The sequence below is a fragment of the Barbus barbus genome (assembly GCF_936440315.1).
Source record: "Barbus barbus genome assembly, chromosome: 47".
Lineage (NCBI taxonomy): Eukaryota > Metazoa > Chordata > Actinopteri > Cypriniformes > Cyprinidae > Barbus > Barbus barbus.
This window is the reverse complement of record NC_136725.1, coordinates 7,584,897-7,602,549: the sequence shown is the minus strand read 5'-3', so window position 1 is coordinate 7,602,549 and position 17,653 is coordinate 7,584,897. Positions and strand designations below refer to the sequence as shown.

The following is a 17,653-nucleotide window of genomic DNA, read 5'->3' as shown; positions in this document are numbered from 1 at the left end:
CTCTATCTGATGTGAGCATAAGTATTGTAACAGTTGCCTCACAGGTCTTTCTAAGTGATCAGCTGTGTCCTGTTGCATTAATTCTTCAGATATTAAAAGCAGGGAATGTGTCGTATCAGTTATATCCATTACTTCTGTATTCTGAATCTTGCATTCGATCATGACACACACAAACCGGGATGAAGACGAGGGAGCTGACTTTGAGAGAAAAGCAAGCAATTTGGATGCTAAAAGAAAAGAGGAAGTCAATTAGAGCTCCAGCAAAAACAAAAGGCATGGAGAAATCAAGAGTTTGGAAACCACCAGCGACCAACAACGACCTGATTGGCTGAGAAAACAACAGTAGCTGATGACAGACAAATCATAAAAGCTGTGAAAATGAACCCTAAAAGACGTGTCTGTAAAATCAACAACAACTTCCACAAAGCTGGGGTGATGCTCTGACAATCTACTGTCCTCAGGAGACTTTGACACAGAATTACAGATGCTACACAGCAAGATGCAAACCTCTGACCAGCACCAAAAATAGAAAGGCAAGAGTAGAGTTTGTAAAAAAAGCACAAAGGTGAGCCAGAAGAGTTTTGGAACTGTGTTTATGGACCGATGAGACAAAGCTGAATCTTTATCTAAGTGATGGGAAAGCAAAAATGTGGATAAAAAAAGGGAACTGCAAATGATCCCAAGCATACAGCCTCATCTGTAAAGCATGGTGGAGGTGGTGTCATGGCATGGGCATGCATGGCTGTCTCTGGAACAGGCCCTCTCAACTTTACTGATGACTTAATGTATGATGACAGTAGCAGAATGAATTTGGAAGGGTACAAAACCATCTTGCCTACCAATATTCAAGAAAATGCCACCAGATTCATTGGGAAGTGCTTCATGTTGCATCAGGACAATGACCCAAAACACCCTGCCAGTTCAGTCAATGAATTTATAAGGGCAAAGAAATGGAAAGTCTTAGATTGCCCAAGTCAATCTCCAGATTTAAATCTGATTGAACATGAATTTCACCAGCTGAAGAGGAGAGTAAAGGCAGAAACTCCCCAAAACAAGCAACAATTGGAATTGGCTGCATTAAAGGCTGGGAAAAGTATTTCAAAGGATGAGACCAAGAGTCTGGTGATGTCTATGGGTCACAGACTCACTGCTGTGATTGTGATCTGCAACTAAATAATAGCTTTTAATCTTTTATATCTGCCTTATGTTCAACTGTCCCAATACTTACGCTCACATCAATGAGTGGGATGAACTCTAAAAGTGCTGTTCTTTTTATTTGGTAAAACATGTATGTGTTGAAACAGCTAATAATAAAACATGATATTCTGTAGTTTTGTCTCATATTCATCTTTTAATCATATTTGCAGATATCTTGACTCCACAGTCAACAGAGTAATTTTGTCTTTACTGTTACAATACTTATGGAGGGGACTGTATATACATATATAAATATTACCATGAAAGCACTTTTGTTTATTATATTCATCTAAGCGAGCTCTTTTCTCTGATGAGATTGTTTAATATGCTTCCATGACTGTAGATTAATTGCTGGAAGGGTTCTAGCAATAATTTACAGAAGCAGAGGGAAACAGTAATTAAGATAACAGTGATTTTTGTATTTCAAATCTCTTGGTTTACATCTTGATCCTAATGCAACTTACAAATCAAGATTTTGAAATGCGACTTAGTCAAAATTACCTCAGAGAAATCCCGTGTGTAAGATACAACCTGCTTTTTATAACACATGAATTCACATGCAAACATAAACATGCTCATATATCTGCCCACACTCACATCCATTAAAAATCACACAAATGCACACAGTTCTACAGCTCCAGAAGGCAAAACCGAGATGTTGCTTACTTTTAGCATGTAACTGAATAATAATCAGTGAATTAAAGATGTGTGTGACTCCCCCATCTCCGAAATATAATTGTTACACTCCTTGTCTCTGGAGAATTCACAAACCGCCTTCAGCCTACAAAAGATTGAGGAGGCCTTGTTTACTAGTTCTCTCACACAGGCGCTGTTCTAGAATTTCTTTAGATCACGGCATGATGTGTTGCTCTTTAAGCATGCTTCACTTTGTCAGACAGGTTCTATTTAAGTGATTTCTTGATTCAACATTTAACTCGGGTTTCTAAAATAATGTGGTTAATCACAGTTCTTTCATGATTTAACAGGAGGGGGCAATTCATTTTTCACGTAGGGCCAGGTAGGTTTGGACAGCTTTTTTCCCTTAATAAATGAAATAATCATTTAAAAACTGCACTTTTGAGCAGCAGTGCATATATATATATATACGTGTGTGTATATGTATATTTTATTTATTTTATTTTTTTTTAAATAAGAAAAGAACAGCTTGAAACAGTAATTTAACACACCATATAAGAGACAGGTGAAGTATACATTTATTTAAAATATGACTAATAAAACCAATCAGATTTTCATCTGCCTAAATTTATAGCACATACAGACAACCGACCAAAGCTAGTATCAAATTGTACAGCTAATACAACAGCGTCCTCTAGTGGCGTATTTGAGAAAGAGACATGCCTTTACTGAAAAAGCTGTGTATTTGGTATAGAGAGCTTTTGTGTGCAGTTTTCTTATATAAGTAACTTATTCAACCATTTTAAATATCTATTCCAGAGCCGTTAACCACAATAGACATTGAGAAGGACAAGCACCACCAAACATTACAAATGGACACATTTCTCTCTACTATTTGATATTGTTGATGCATCTCTGTATGGAATTTGAATGGATTTTTTTAGGCTTGTCTGCCTCATTGTCAAAATGACTGAGATGACCAATCAAATCAAAGAAGAACTCTTCAGTTTTTAACGGTGAAAGAATGCGAGGTAAGATGTAAGCAGTATTTCATAGCGGTTTTTACTATAGAATTGTTTTTGTGTTTTGTTTTTTAATGTAGAAGTGTTAAACGATCAACAATAACATCCAGTGATGCAAACTACTCAGTTTTTTTAGGAAAAAGGAATGAATGTGTGCAAATTTTAAAACAAAACTATAATTTCTTTAAAAATATATAGTTTTTTTAACACCACCAATGTTAAAGACACAGTTAAGGCCTTGATCTATACCATATGTATAGATTAAAGTGCTGACAAAAATAAATAAATAAATAAATAAAATTAAGAATAATTTTCATAGTAGATTGTTTTTCTACAAACATTAAGTCAAATCCATTTACCATTAATTTAATTTTCTTTAGGCCTATACTGTGTCTATTAATAGCCTAATATCCAAGAATAAAATGATCAGTTTGCGGCTACAGTTACTATTTGAGTGCAGTTAGGTGTCAAAAACATGATAGGTGAAGTTCTGTTGCTGTGGTTTACAACGAAAGCTGTAGTTGCCGATTTTCCTTTTATGATACACCAATCCTGCAATGGCAGCCAGGGAAAACAGAAACACGCCAACACCAAGCAGAATAAATCCAACAGACTGCAGAGTATTTGATGTATCTGTTTGGACTGACACTTTAAGAAAAAAAAAGAGAAAGAAAGATTTTGTCAGTTAATATTATGTCCTAATATACAAGGTATAGATATTATATATGAGCATTCATTTGCATTAAATTTGAAGCATTTACTTGGACGTATTCTCATTATGGGTCCAACAGAAGCCTTTGTCACTCCAAGTAAGTTAGAAGACCTGTCTGTCTTCTTCGTACAAACCTAATGATTTGCAAAAAGATTATATACATTAAACATTCTTACATTTCTGTTCACATGCTGTCCATTTAATCTATATGAAAAAGTAAGAAAAAACTATAATATTTAAAAGAACTAAAAATACATGATTAGTAAAAGCTATAACACCACAACTACTTAATACAGACGTGGTCAGAATTATTGGCACCCTTGGTAAATATGATCAGAGAAGCCTCTGAAAATAAACCTGCTTTATTAATCCTTTTGATCTTTTATTTGTTTTTAAAAATCACAAAGCTAACCTTTCATTGAACTAAAACAATTGAAAATGGGGGAAAATCTCATTATGAAATAAATGTTTTTCTCAAATACACGTTGGACACAATTATTGGTACCCCTAGAAAGTCTTATGAGTAAAATATAAGTATATTCCCATTCATATTTACAATTTTGAGCACTCCAGGGGGATTATGAACATGAAATTATCCATCCATGGCTTCCTGTTTCATAGAAATATAAATAGGAGGAAAAACAAAGTCCAAATTCCCTTAATACTCCATCACAATGAGAAAAACCAAAGAATATATTTCTGATGTACAGCAAAAGATAACTGAGCTTCACAAATTAGTGAAGTGGCTTTAAGAAAAGAGCTAGAGCAGTGAAAATGCCCATTTCCAACATCAGGGCAATAATTAAGAATTTCCAATCAACAGAAAATGTTACAAAACTGCCTGGAAGAGGACGTGTGACAATATCGTCCTAATGCAATGTGAGAAGGAGAGTTTGAGTGACTAAAGACTCTCCAAGGACCACAGCTGGAGAATTGTAGAAAAAGGTTGAGTTTCGGGGTCAGAACACATTTATTTCATAATGATATTTCCTCCCATTTTAAATTCTTATTCTCCAATGAAAGAATGAGATTTTTGTGAATTTTTCAAATAAAAGATCAAAAGGATTAACAATGCAGATTCATTTTCACAGCCTTCTTTGATCATATTTACCAAGGGTGCCAACAATTCTGACCACGTCTGTATATGTATATACACACACACATATATAAACTCACAGGTGTGCAGACGCCGTCCTGAATTTCAACACAGATCTGGATCTGGCAGTGCAGGTAGATGACGTAGAGATTTACAACTTTGAATAGATGCACTGCTAGCAAAGCCACAGTGTCATTTCCATTCTGAAGAATAGTTGTGTATGGGTTTGTCACTTGACAACTGAGGAACAGCGAGAGATATGTGAACACATTACACAGCTGTCAAATAGGGACAGAGTTGAGCATCTGTGAAAAAAATACTTTTAAAAGCGCCAAGTTCTAGTCATTATTCAGTCAAGTTGAAAGACATTATTAAGCTGCACCCACCCATAATTCAGAAACAGATGGTAGGGAGTCTCTGATGAGTCGCTGGTGGAAGTGACCCAGCACTTGTCGATGACAACTTTGATTTGGGAGATAGTAGTGTTGACCCCAACCTCTACAATGACTTCATCATCAGGGGAGAGGGTGTAATTGTCAGGTAAAGGAATCGTCCCATTCAGCAGCCGCACAGTAACCTGGAAACTACCTGATCCTGCCACTGGGTTATTGATCATATCAAAATACCTTCAAAAGACAGGGTTTGTTAGTTGTAATCAAAGTGACAAAATCACCCTGAAATCAAAAGAAGAATTAGAAAATGATATTTCGATTAAAGGAAATGCATTTTTACATTTTTATAAAATCTCATGTTCATTACCACAATACGAAAACAAGATGCTACAGTACATTATTTAATTGTATGAATTTTTATATTTTACATTTTTAAATGATTTAATTTATGCAAGTGTAAATAAATGTAAATAAAAATACTTTATTATAGTAATTCTATTCTAATAATTCATAATCTAAATGCTAATGATTATATATATATATATAGCTGTTTTTATTATTATTATTTGTATTATTAATTTGACATTTTAAAGGTTTACATTTATTGTTATTTATTTATTGTTTTTATTTTATTATTTCATTTAAGTAAATTTTTTAAAAAGGAATAAAATACTGACACTTGGATTCTAATAAAAATAACCATTGAGGGCAATAACAATTCAACTAAACTAAAAAAATAAATAAATAAAATCAGACAATTTTGATTATAAGAATTGGGTGGGAAATTGTCATGAAAATACACAATGTTACAATGTAAAAAAAAAAAAAAAACTTAATGGTCTTTATTTTCTTATATATGCAATATATCATTTCTTCCTTTTTCTTTTAATTTTGGTGAAAAATGTGACCTGCAAATGTGAGAATCAACCACTGAAAGCAAAAGTAAACAACTGGAGTTTCCACTCCTAATTTAAATAATCTGGTCTCAGTTTGATATCTGAGTTTAGGAAAAACCTGTTTGTTGTTTAACATGCACGCTGACATAATTAACACCTTAAATTGAGTCTAGATGTCCTTGATGTGACAAGAGATGGCGTATTGAGTAGGAAACCAAGAGAAAAACAAGCTCCATGGAGACAGTTGCTATGGAAGCACAGTACCCTGAAGGGGCGTATCCCGTGGAGATGAGGATGCCTCTGGGGTAAGAGCAAATGACAGGAATTTCCAGACGCGTAGAAGAAACATTGCTCACGCTGTTATATAGTGTCACATTAGCTAAATGATGGGTGCCGTTCTAAAAGACAAAAAACATTGGTCATGTTATCATACAACACACTACATTGACACAATTTACAGAGTTTAATGATACTGGAGGACTTACATGCGCTAGTTTAGTACCACACTTCTCCCAAGATGTAGTGAGCCACACATGGGATGAATTTCCCCCGCTGAGACCACATTCTGGTTTACCGAGGTACAGGGAACTCTCTTGGATGTGCTGGTTGAGCAAGACGCCACGCTTTATAATGACTGTTACATACCACGGGATACAATCAACAGCTACATGGAAGATCAAATCTGGTGGAGTGTATATCTGAGAACCGGAAGTTGTAGTTCTGACAGAGTTTTGTGTCGTAGGTGCAAGTGTTATTGTAGGAATGTTGGTCGTCACTGTTGTTGGTCTGTTAGTAGCTGTGGAAGTTGAAGACGTCGTTGTGTTGTGCTGAACATGAGTTGTGCTCACTGTACCACTCATAGTTGGTTTTCCAGACATGGTGGTGGAAGATGTTGTAGTGCCCGTGGAATCTGAAGATACTCCAGGGTAGTTTGTGGTGGGATGAACGGTCACTGTTGTAGGTGAAGTTGTGGCCATGAACAGGAAAAAACAAATGAGAATAATTTAACAGGTATATCCAAGTGAATACATCTGTTATATCCAAGTATATCCAGCTTTTGAAATAAGGAGAAATGTAAGCTAGGACCTGATTTAGTCCATTGAGAATTGATTGGATTATTGTCATTTAACAATTGACCTTTCGCAAAGAGCTTGATGGACAGGCGATCTGACCAATCATAACACCGTATCCGCCATTGATGTCCGACAAACAAATCATACAGGAGAGTAGATTAATTTCAGTGGACTTAAACTTGAAAAATGTAGTGTTTTTACGTCTTTCTGTGGTTGAAATAAAATACGTTCTGATGTTCATTTATGTTTATTTTGTGCTTTAAGTAAATATGAAATGGGATCAATTCACGTGCCGCTTGAACTGAGGCAATAAAGTGATATGTCAGGACACATTAAAGAGCCAGAAAACAACATTTATTGTTTGAATTTCTTAAAGGGGACCTATTATGCAAAAATCACTTTTATAAGATGTTTGAACACTGTTGCGTGGCTGCAGTGTGTGAAAAAAACAAGCCTATAATGGTAAAAATTCACCCACTCATTTATTTATAATCTAATAAAATCATAAACAGTCTCTCAGAACGAGCTGCTTCAGATACTCCCTCTGTTCACGTCACCGAGGGGAATAAGTCCTGTCCATTTGTGACGCTGCCCTATAAGCATAGACACAGCCCTGAGTGAGAAGCTGCGTCCTCCTCCGCTATTAACGTTACTGATTACTGTAGCTGCTGGAGATATACAGTTTTAGTCCCAAAGAAGCTTTTCAAGTGTTGTGTTTTGGGATGTACTATAACGAACATAGGAGTCTCCATAGATTCCCTCCATAGATTCCCTCCCTCCATCTTTCCAAATTGCCTTTCTGAAAGAGCTTCTTGGCACTCTGTAAGGCTAATAATGCTAAAGCTACCATTGTCTCTGTCTGTTTTCACTGGTGCTGTCTTCATGAATGATCGTGAATAGGAATGTGGTAGTTAAAAGTTTCATATGAAAGCAATATGAGTCGATCACTTTAAGTTGTTGAGCACATAATCACGAGTGGGACTTATAAAGTTTGTGATAGCATGCCATGCACCATGAGACCAGCTATGTTGTTATTTTTATGGTGCTGTGCTCCCTGTCCAGGCCCGGATTGGGTAATCGGGATCACCGGGAGGATTCCTCTGCCGGCTGCTCCCGCTTCACAGCAAGCGGGACTCACGCTAACTGCACCCTTCACCGTCCGCTTTTTTATTTTACAAAATCAGTTTGTGTGAATGCAAAAACCTATTGATCATGAGCCCAACATCCAGCACGGCAGGGAAACATTAATCGGGCTGAGGGAAGACGTCTTTCATTGTAAGTAAATGCTGTTAAATAAAGGGGGGAAAAAGCATTACCAAAAAAAATATTTCTAGCATAGGATATTCTTAAAGTTGGACCTCATTATTGAAGTAAAAATCCAAGCACCAGAAGCGGCCTACACTCTCTAAATTTTCTTTAATTGAAAAATATGCATTTTCATTCATTCAAAGGATATAGTTGCAATAATATTTTAGCTAAAAAATTTTAAATCATTTATTTTCTACAAGAATAAACACTATTTTCGAGCTCTTGATGCTCCGCCCTCTTCTCCGGGAGCACCAACTCATTTGCATAAAAGCAACACACTCAAAATCAGAGCGTTTTGGCTCAAACCCTAAAAGTGGCAATTTTAACAAGCTATAACAATTATCTGTCATGTATTTTGAGCTAAAACTTCACATACACACTGTGGGGACATCAGAGACATATTTTACATCTTGTAAAAAGGAACATAATAGGTCCCCTTTAAAAAATGACAAAATTTGAAAGCAGAGACCTTGTTTCATACCAGAAGTAACCTGCTCTGTCTTGTCTGTTTGGCGTGTTGTCAGTTTCCCCTTTGCTCCACAATGTATTTTTTACTGTGTGATAAGGGAAAGGGAAGCGGTGTGTGGCCAAGTATGGTGACCCATACTTGGAATTTGTGCTGTGCATTTAACCCATCCAAGTATACACTGTAGTGAACATACACCTGGAGCAGTGGGCAGCCAATGCTGCAGCGCTTGGGTAGCAGTTGGGGGTTCGGTGCCTTGCTCAAGGGTCTCACCTCAGTCGTGGTATTGAGGGTGGAGAGAGTGTTGGTTATTCCCTCCCCCCACCTACAATCCCTGCCAGACCTGAGACTCGAACCCACAACATGGTGTGTGTTATGTTAAATAAATACCATTTTGTGACTCTTTAATGTGTCATGACAGATCACTGTATTGCCTCAGTTCATGCACATTAACCAATCGTCTTTTCATATTTAGCCTACTTAAAGTATGAAATAAACATGGATAAACATTAGAAGGTATTTTATTTCAACCTCTGAAAGACGTCAGTAAACAGAATTATTCATATTTAAGTTTAAGTCCATCGAAGTCAGTCTGATTTGTTTGGGGGGGTTTTTCGGACAAAATGGCGGATTCGGCATTATGATTGGTCAGATCGCCTGTCTGCTGCAATAATGAGATGTCATTGTGAGGGGGGATGTCAGGGTTCTGTCACTTCGGTCTAGTTTAATCATAGCTTTGTGACGGAGCCCTGACACTCCCTTCTTGTCTTGTTTTCTGGTGAGCGCGTGTTTCATGTTGGGGCGTGGTGTTCGGATCCCTGCACTCCTGTCTTGTCAATAAAGTATCATTGATACAAATAATGTTACTGTTGTCTCTATTAAATTAGCCATTAATTATTACAGTATAATTGAAATGTTATGATATTATTTTTAACATTTAGCCTAATAGGCTTTGAAAAATATAACAACTTTTTATAAGTGAACTTAAAACAATTCACAAAAACTATAAATTCTATGCATAAGCTATATTATTATTCTTTATTCAAGTTTCAAAAGTTAATCAGCAAGCAGAGAAGTCAAGTGATTTCTCTTTTTCTTTAGTTCTTTGATTTAGGCCTACATCAATCACAGACTGCAGCAGGTTTCACTTTAAAAGCAGTGCTGTTTCTTTAATAAAATCTGATGCACATGACGCGGATGTGACACATATCCAATTTTCTCCCAACTCTTTACAGTCATTTAGGATTTTATAACTGATTAAAGACTGTGTTCATGAGGTAACTCGCCAAAACCACGTATTTTTACATCATTGTGTGTGGTTTTGTCCGTTGAATCGCTGGCGCGCTTGTCTGAAGCAGCTCAGCTTATGAGTAACGTTACAGCCAAACACGCAGATTTTGAAACTATTCCTGCTTTGATTAAAAAAAAATCTTCGTCCAGTGTCGGCGCTATTTTTCGCCAGACGTTATGTCTTTAAACTTGTTTAAACTAATGTTAGAATTGTGGATATCTCATAACTCCCTCACATAAGCGCTTGTCAACGCTACCATCTATTGACATTGCAGTCTTCGGTTGATTATTATTGCATCTCTCCCTTTTCTTTTTGGCTGGCCCGGGCCAGTGTTATTAACTAATTAGTGCAAGAACAATTCAAGGCGAATGTACAACCTACGCACTCTTCCTCGGGCCGGATGAAGATGATTGACGGGCCGGATTGGGCCCGCGGGCCACCAATTGAATAGCCCTGGACTAAAGTCTCAAACCCAAAGAGATATTCTTTATAAAAGTTCAGATTTGTCCACGCCCTCCTAAAACGGCTCATTTAAACACACCCCCACGTGCCTACTTCACTGTGTAGGAAGATTTGCATAACATCGCCCAAATGTATACACAAAGAAAAAGGGTGTGATTCTTATTCTCGCTGTAGTATTGTTGCTGCCGCCGGCGCCTGGAGACGCTGTGTTTCATTGTGAAAGCAAAAGTACTTTGTTTGGGCTTCCAAAAGAGGACACAACTAGAAACCAGTGGTTAAGTTGTATTTACAACACTGTTCCAGAACAGTTCAAACCAAATATTAGAGTGTGTGCAGCGCATTTTACAGAGGACTGTTTCCTGAACCTGGGAGAGTAGCCTACAATGCCAGCTGTGTACAAAGGCTGTTTCTATAAAGTGGGGCAATTCCAACTTTGCAAGGACAGTCTGGCGCTTCTGACTCACAGCCTGTAAGTATGTTTTCATATTTAAAAAATTTGCCACTGACTATTCAAACGCGAGTTTTGAGCAGTGTAGAGTAGCGCTTGTTGTTTGTCGTTTCTCCGATCACAAATGCAGACATGGTGTTATGTTTATGCGGCGTTGCGCAATGCGTAAAAAGACAGTATAAGTCATTATAATCAGTAATTATGTCCCCACTGGATGCAACAAATGCCTCGTTTATAATGAGTTTTATTGTTTTAGTCTCGTCGCGCCGGGACACGGCATCACAATATGGTAAGGGGCGTAACATTTCCGTCTCACGCTTGAGGTATTCGGCCAATCACAACGCACTGGATAGCTGGTCAATCAGAGCGCACCTCACTTCTCAGATCGATGAGCTTTGTAAAAATTGACGCGTTTCAGAAAGGCGAAGTTTAGAGAAACAACAATAATGTACAGTATGTGGAAAATAATGTGTTTTTGAACCTTAAACCACATAAACACATTTCATTACACCAAATACACAAAATAATGTTCTTTTTATCAATGTCATATGACCCCTTTAACGTTCAGAGACTTTTAGTAAGCCAGTGGAAGATTGAGTTCACAAAAACTCACTGTGTGTCTGTGACGCTATCAAAATATTGTTTTTGTTCATTTGAGAATCTTGATCATTGGCTCAACCAATGGCATGAGTTTGGGGCGGGGCTATCTGTTTGTGGAGGAAATCTGTTTGAAAACAGTCATTACTTTTGAAATTTTGTTTGTTGCCATCAGTGGCACAGAAATTAGAAACACAAGAAAAAACACATCTAGAAATTACTTTTTAAATAGACATAAAGGTGAGTAAATGATGTCCAAACGGTGATTTGTAGTCACTATATCTTTTAAAAAATTTATCTATACGTTATCGACCCCTGTTTGTCTCAATTAAAGATGTGTGACAGTCTAATGAAATCTCTACAGTAGCGTTCTCTACTGCATGTACCTGCACAGCTGCGTCCTGGTCTACTGGGATTCAAGTCTGTGTATCCAGACCAACAGTCACAGATGTATGAGCCAAAAGTGTTATTACAGTAAGCCCATGGAGAGCAGTCCGCCTTCTCCAGAAAACACTCATCTGGATCTATAAATGACAAGAGACCAATCACATCTCAAATCAACATGTCACATCATGTGGAAACAGTTCCAACATCAAAATTCATATAACGTGTTGTCATTCATTAACTTCAATTCATTATCTCAAAATAAGGCCTGAAAGAGTAACCAGTACCTGTTATGTATATACTGTTACTGTCTACTACATATATGGAGCTGTTCTGAAGAGACCCCATCAGAGCACTGGACACGCTTGACATGTTCAAGTTGCTGCCGGGTTGAAATATGATGGAAAAGTTCACGATTATGCTGCCGGGTGAGAGGGATGTTATCTGGATGATGACCTGTCCAGAGATGACTAGCGCATATATCTCTGGAGACAAGGACAAAAGAGTCTGGGGAGACATTTAAAAGAGAATCAACACATTTCTGAGAGTGATCTTGTTTAAGATAAATCATAGATTATGAAATTAAAACTACATTTTTACATTTTATGAAGAAAATGTAAAGGTTTGCCTATGCAATACACTAGGGTGTTGTGAATGGTTTCTAGGGTGTTACTATGCATTTGCTAAGGCGTTTTATTTGGTTGCTAGATGGTTGCTGATTGGTGTAAGTCATGACCATAACCAAGTCTCTATGATATCAATGCAAGTCTATGTCTATGAGCAGTAATTTGCTAGAAGATTGGAGAGTGTATATTACTTCATGCCTAAAGTATCATCTTGATACATTATTTCTCATGTGCTTGGATTAATATGGAATGCATCAAACCTCATTTATGACACTGGCACAGAACGCCTTATATTCATCACTGTTTGGGTCTTTATAGGCCTCTGTATAATTCACGCCTGTCAAGCGGGCTGTAGCTCCAAGAGACTGTCCTTCTAAAAAAAAAAAAAAGAAAAAGCACATTATTTGGTTGCCTAAACGTGAACACATTTAATCATGCTGACACCATAATATACTGAACAAGCACCAGGAATCTATTACTATAGACTGAATTCGTAGTAAAAATGCCCAATAATTATATGTTTAATACTAAATACTAATTAACCTGCTGTTATACTTGCCTGTTCTCACTTTGATCTCTATGGGGTTTCCCTGGTTACCACAGGCAACTGGAGTGATACGTACAGTATGAAGAACCACAGGACTCAGGTCGGTGAATGTCCAATTATAGCTCATCACATGCTTGTTTTTTATCTCATTGCTCCCATTTAGCAGAACCAGGTGGAAGGTGACCCCGGTCTGGATGTTGGTGGTCCATGCCACATGGAAGGATGATGCAGTGACATTATAAGAGAGGATGCTGATGATCTCAGGTATGAAGTCTTAACATGGAAAGAAAAGAAAGAAGTTGGCGAGATATATCACAACACCAAACTAGATGCTACACATACATGAAAAATGAGTTCCAACAACTACAAACAAAAATAGACAAAAGTCTTCAAATTCATTTAAAGGGTTCACACTATTTTTGACCAATAAGTTATTAATCATTATGATTCACTGCAAAAAATGCTTTTCTCACTTAGATTTTTTGTTTTGTTTCCAGCCAAAATATCTAAAAATTCTGAGATCAAAAGGATAAAAATACAAGTAAAAATAATTGTCTTGTTTTCAGAGTTTTTATTCATTCTTATGTTAAACAGAAAACAAGATTATTTTTCTTACCCCATTGGCAGATTATTTTGCTTGTTTTTTTCTGGAAAAAGGCAATAATTTTTACTTGTCTAGAAAATCCTTCTTGATTTAAGAATTGTTTAGATATTTTGGCTGGAAACAAGACAAAAAATCTAAGTAAGAAAATAATTTTTTGCAGTGTTCAGACTGAAGTCATTTAAACAGAATAATTTACGGTAAATTAATCAATTATCTGTAAATCTGTTTGACTAATTCATAGCAAAGAACAAACTCCAAAGAATGACTGTCTCATAAATCAGACATCACTGTGCATTGACTGAACTTTTAAGACATTAAAACTTTGGATTAGTGAGTAAAGATAACAAACCACAGGTTTCAACAGTGGACGTTGAGAAGGTACTGGTTTTTCCTCCATCAATTTTTTTATCTTAAAGGAAAGGAAAGGAAAGGACAGGCGCACCAACAAAGTTCAAAGTGATTCCTGACAAAAACGTGCATCATAACTGATCATTTTGAATGGGGATAATCAGACTTTATTCTACTGTACCTGGTAGAGAGTGAGTAGTCCAGGATGGGGTGGTGGTGGTTGGTTGTGGTGGAGAGTGAGTAGTCCAGGATGGGGTGGTGGTGGTGGTTGGTTGTGGTGGAGAGTGAGTAGTCCAGGATGGGGTGGTAGTGGTGGTTGGTGGTGGAGGTTGTGTAGTGACACTGGGGGCTGATTAGAAACAGAACACTTGACTGGATCGTGGCCCTCTCAAAATGATGGGGTTTCATGTGGTTAAGAGAGCATTGTTATGTCATGATCACCCTTTCTTACCCATGCAAACTGTTCCTGGCTGTGAAGGATTGAGGTCGAGATACCCAGGATGGCAGGTGCATGTATAAGACCCTACTATATTCGTGCAGTGTGCATGTGAAGAACAACTGTTCAACTGCGGAGCTGCACATTCATCCACATCTGTGTAGGAAATTATGATGTATGCATGAGGATGTGGATTTATCAAGATAATGGACATGCTCGAATGACATTATTACATAAAATTACATTTTCTAATAAAAACCTCTATAGATCAATGGCTCCCAATTAGTTTAGCTTCAGGATCCAAATTGTACATTAGACATCAAGTAATGTCAAAAAATGTAAAGAAAAATGTTCTTAAAATCGAATACTGAAATATACAAACTGAATCATATGAAATGCTTTGGTTTCACAATCACAGAAATCCGATTTGTCATACCTTGAACCACCAAATTAGTCACCTCCTCAATGATTCCCAGCAGATACAGTTTTGTAGAGATGTCTTTTAGTAAGATAACTTTAGAAGAACAAACCAGCAATGAGGAAGAGGTTGTGAAGGCCTCTGCTGATTTTGTCCAGACATGATGCACAGAAATTTGATCGATTCCCAGAGCGCCAGTTATCTATGGAAAGACCCAACAGTTACATCACTGCAGAATATAACCACTGCAGATATACAACATATACACTCTTAAAAATAAAGGTGCTTAAAAGGTCCTTCAGAGCGATGCCATAGAAGAACCATTTTCAGTTCCACAAAGAACCATTCAGTCAAAGGTTCTTTAAAGAACCATCTCGTCCTTACCTTTTTATAATCTGAAGAACCTTCCTTTTCCACAAAGAACCTTTTGTGAAACAGAAAGGTTCTTCAGATGTTAAAGTTCTTTATGGAACCATTTAGACAAAAAGCTTCTTCTATGGCATCGTGAAGCACCTTTATTTTTAAGAGTGCATATGCTGTGTTTCAGTTAGTGAGCTAACTGGCCAGCATATTAGGCATCTTAAAGTTTATAAAGCACATGTCGTAGGTGAATGATAAACCGAGAATTACAAACCACAGAGTGCAGCAGTCTGGTGTGGTTGAAGAGTCCTTTGTCCTTGGAAACTAGCTCATAGGTTGTCTTAACTGTTATTGTCACATTGAAGCACCAGGTTCTGTTGACTTGAGGAACAATTGGCTTTTTAACTCATTGTATGTTATTTAACAATGTGCCTATAAGAATTCTGTATGGGTTTGTGTTTACCTGATGGTACAGGGTCTGAGCACTGAGAGATGGGGGAAGTGTTTTCGATCAGGCAGCATTTTTGCCACTGAGGACAATCAATGTCCCAGTTGCACACAGAGCCAGAGGAGTTTGAATTATTATACAGAGACCCTGTCGCTCTTGTTGGGGGACACATTCCTGGCTTGGATGTGAATTCTGCACTTCTGTTCAAGGCTGAGATAAAGACAATATTAAAAAACAAAGACTCAAAGTCTACAAAATCAACAATGATATACATTTTCATGCAGATTAAGACAATCTGCAGAATCACTGCATTTACTTTCCAGGGACAATTCTATTTCATATGAATTTGTTTGAAAGTACTCACACAAGGCACAGTAACTCCCAACTTGTTCATAGCCATGGCAACATTTCATGACCTGTTTGGGCATGTCATACACCTGTGTTCGGTATTCTGTCTTATAAACTGTGACATCACACATTGTCCATGGTAGCCAGCCACCGCACGGTTTCCTCTGGGTGTACGAGGTTGGATAGGAGATCACATGGGTCACTGACACAGACTCAGTCATATTACACAGATGATAACCTGACAGAGTCCGGTCATATCCTGAAAATTAAAACAAATTAAAAATGGTTGGAAATACACAAATTCAACAATCTTATAATTTGCTCAGCGACAAATACTAAATACCATTCGAAAGTTCTAAAGTGTATGTTTTTCAAAGAAGTCTCTTATGTTTACCAAGGCTGAATTTATTTATTTGAATATAGAGTAAAAACAGTAATAAGGTTACTGTAAAATGTACGATTACAACTGTTTTCTATTTGAATCTATTCTAAAATGTAATTTATTCCAGTGATGGCAAAGCTGAATTTTCAGCATCATCACTCCAGTCTTCAGTGTAACATGATCCTTCAGAAATACTTCTAATATGCTCATTTGGTGCTCAAGAAGCATTTCATGTTATTATCAATGTCGGAAACAGTTGTACTGCTTAACATTTTTTGGGAAACCATGATATGTTTTCAGTATTCCTTGAGTAATAAAAATGTATTTGAAATACAATCTTTTAAATACAAATTCAAATCTTTTAAAACACTATAGATGTATTTTCTGTAATTTCATACTTTCATTTCTGACCAATTTAATGTACCCTTGCTGAAAAATTATTTCTTAAATAAAATATATATTATTAACCCCAAAATTTTGAACAGTAGTGAATAAACTACACATATAAAATTATATAACATTTAAAAGAGATTTATGTTTATAGACAACAGCACTGGAAAGAAAACTCACTAATGAGCTCAGAGAAAGTAATGAGATTAAACTGGGTGGAAATAGAAATATGCATCCAATTTTTTTCTTCAGACTTCAGAAATCTCCTTAAGAGCTTCAAAGGAAAACCTATTGCTCAGGTTTGCCAAGATACCAAAGTATGAAATATCAATATGAACTTGAATTTCTCATGAAACTTCTAACAAGTTGTCAACATTAATTTTATAAACTCTTTCTATGTCTAACTTCAAACTGTATATGAAAACCATCTGAGATAAATTTGATACTTAAGTGAAGCACAATTTGAAAACATGAGCAGATTTTTCCTACCTTCAGATAAAGTGTTGTGCCCCATTCCAAGGTCGAGAAGAGATGTGATTAACCAGGTACCAACAACCCAATGCATTTTGATTTACCAAATACTTGCTGCTTCTTATTTTTAAAAATCCTGCTAAGCCATTGTGAATAGAACAGGTTACTATATGAGCTCCACATACATTGTTGGAAGCAAAACCTTGCTGGCACCTGCACCTGTCCCACCTTTCTCTCCAGACGCCATCGACTCCCTTGAGTCTGTTTTATCTGCTCTGCACAGGTGCTACTGAAC

The 17,653-nt window shown here is 36.9% G+C and overlaps 1 protein-coding gene across 1 annotated transcript; it reads right to left on the bottom strand.

Moving 5' to 3' along the window:
* Nucleotides 1-3,315: 3,315 nt before the first annotated feature.
* On the bottom strand, nt 3,316-17,452 carry umodl1 (uromodulin-like 1; the record flags this gene model as incomplete). The annotated part of the gene is made up of 16 exons (XM_079410665.1): nt 3,316-3,503; nt 3,617-3,701; nt 4,744-4,903; nt 5,050-5,289; nt 6,216-6,349; nt 6,437-6,903; nt 11,983-12,120; nt 12,268-12,487; nt 12,867-12,979; nt 13,166-13,426; nt 14,282-14,492; nt 14,952-15,161; nt 15,594-15,700; nt 15,783-15,977; nt 16,132-16,374; nt 17,377-17,452. The coding sequence occupies 16 exons, from the start codon at nt 17,450-17,452 to the stop codon at nt 3,316-3,318; spliced, it is 3,048 nt and encodes a 1,015-aa protein (XP_079266791.1).
* Between the last annotated feature and the right edge of the window lie 201 nt (nt 17,453-17,653).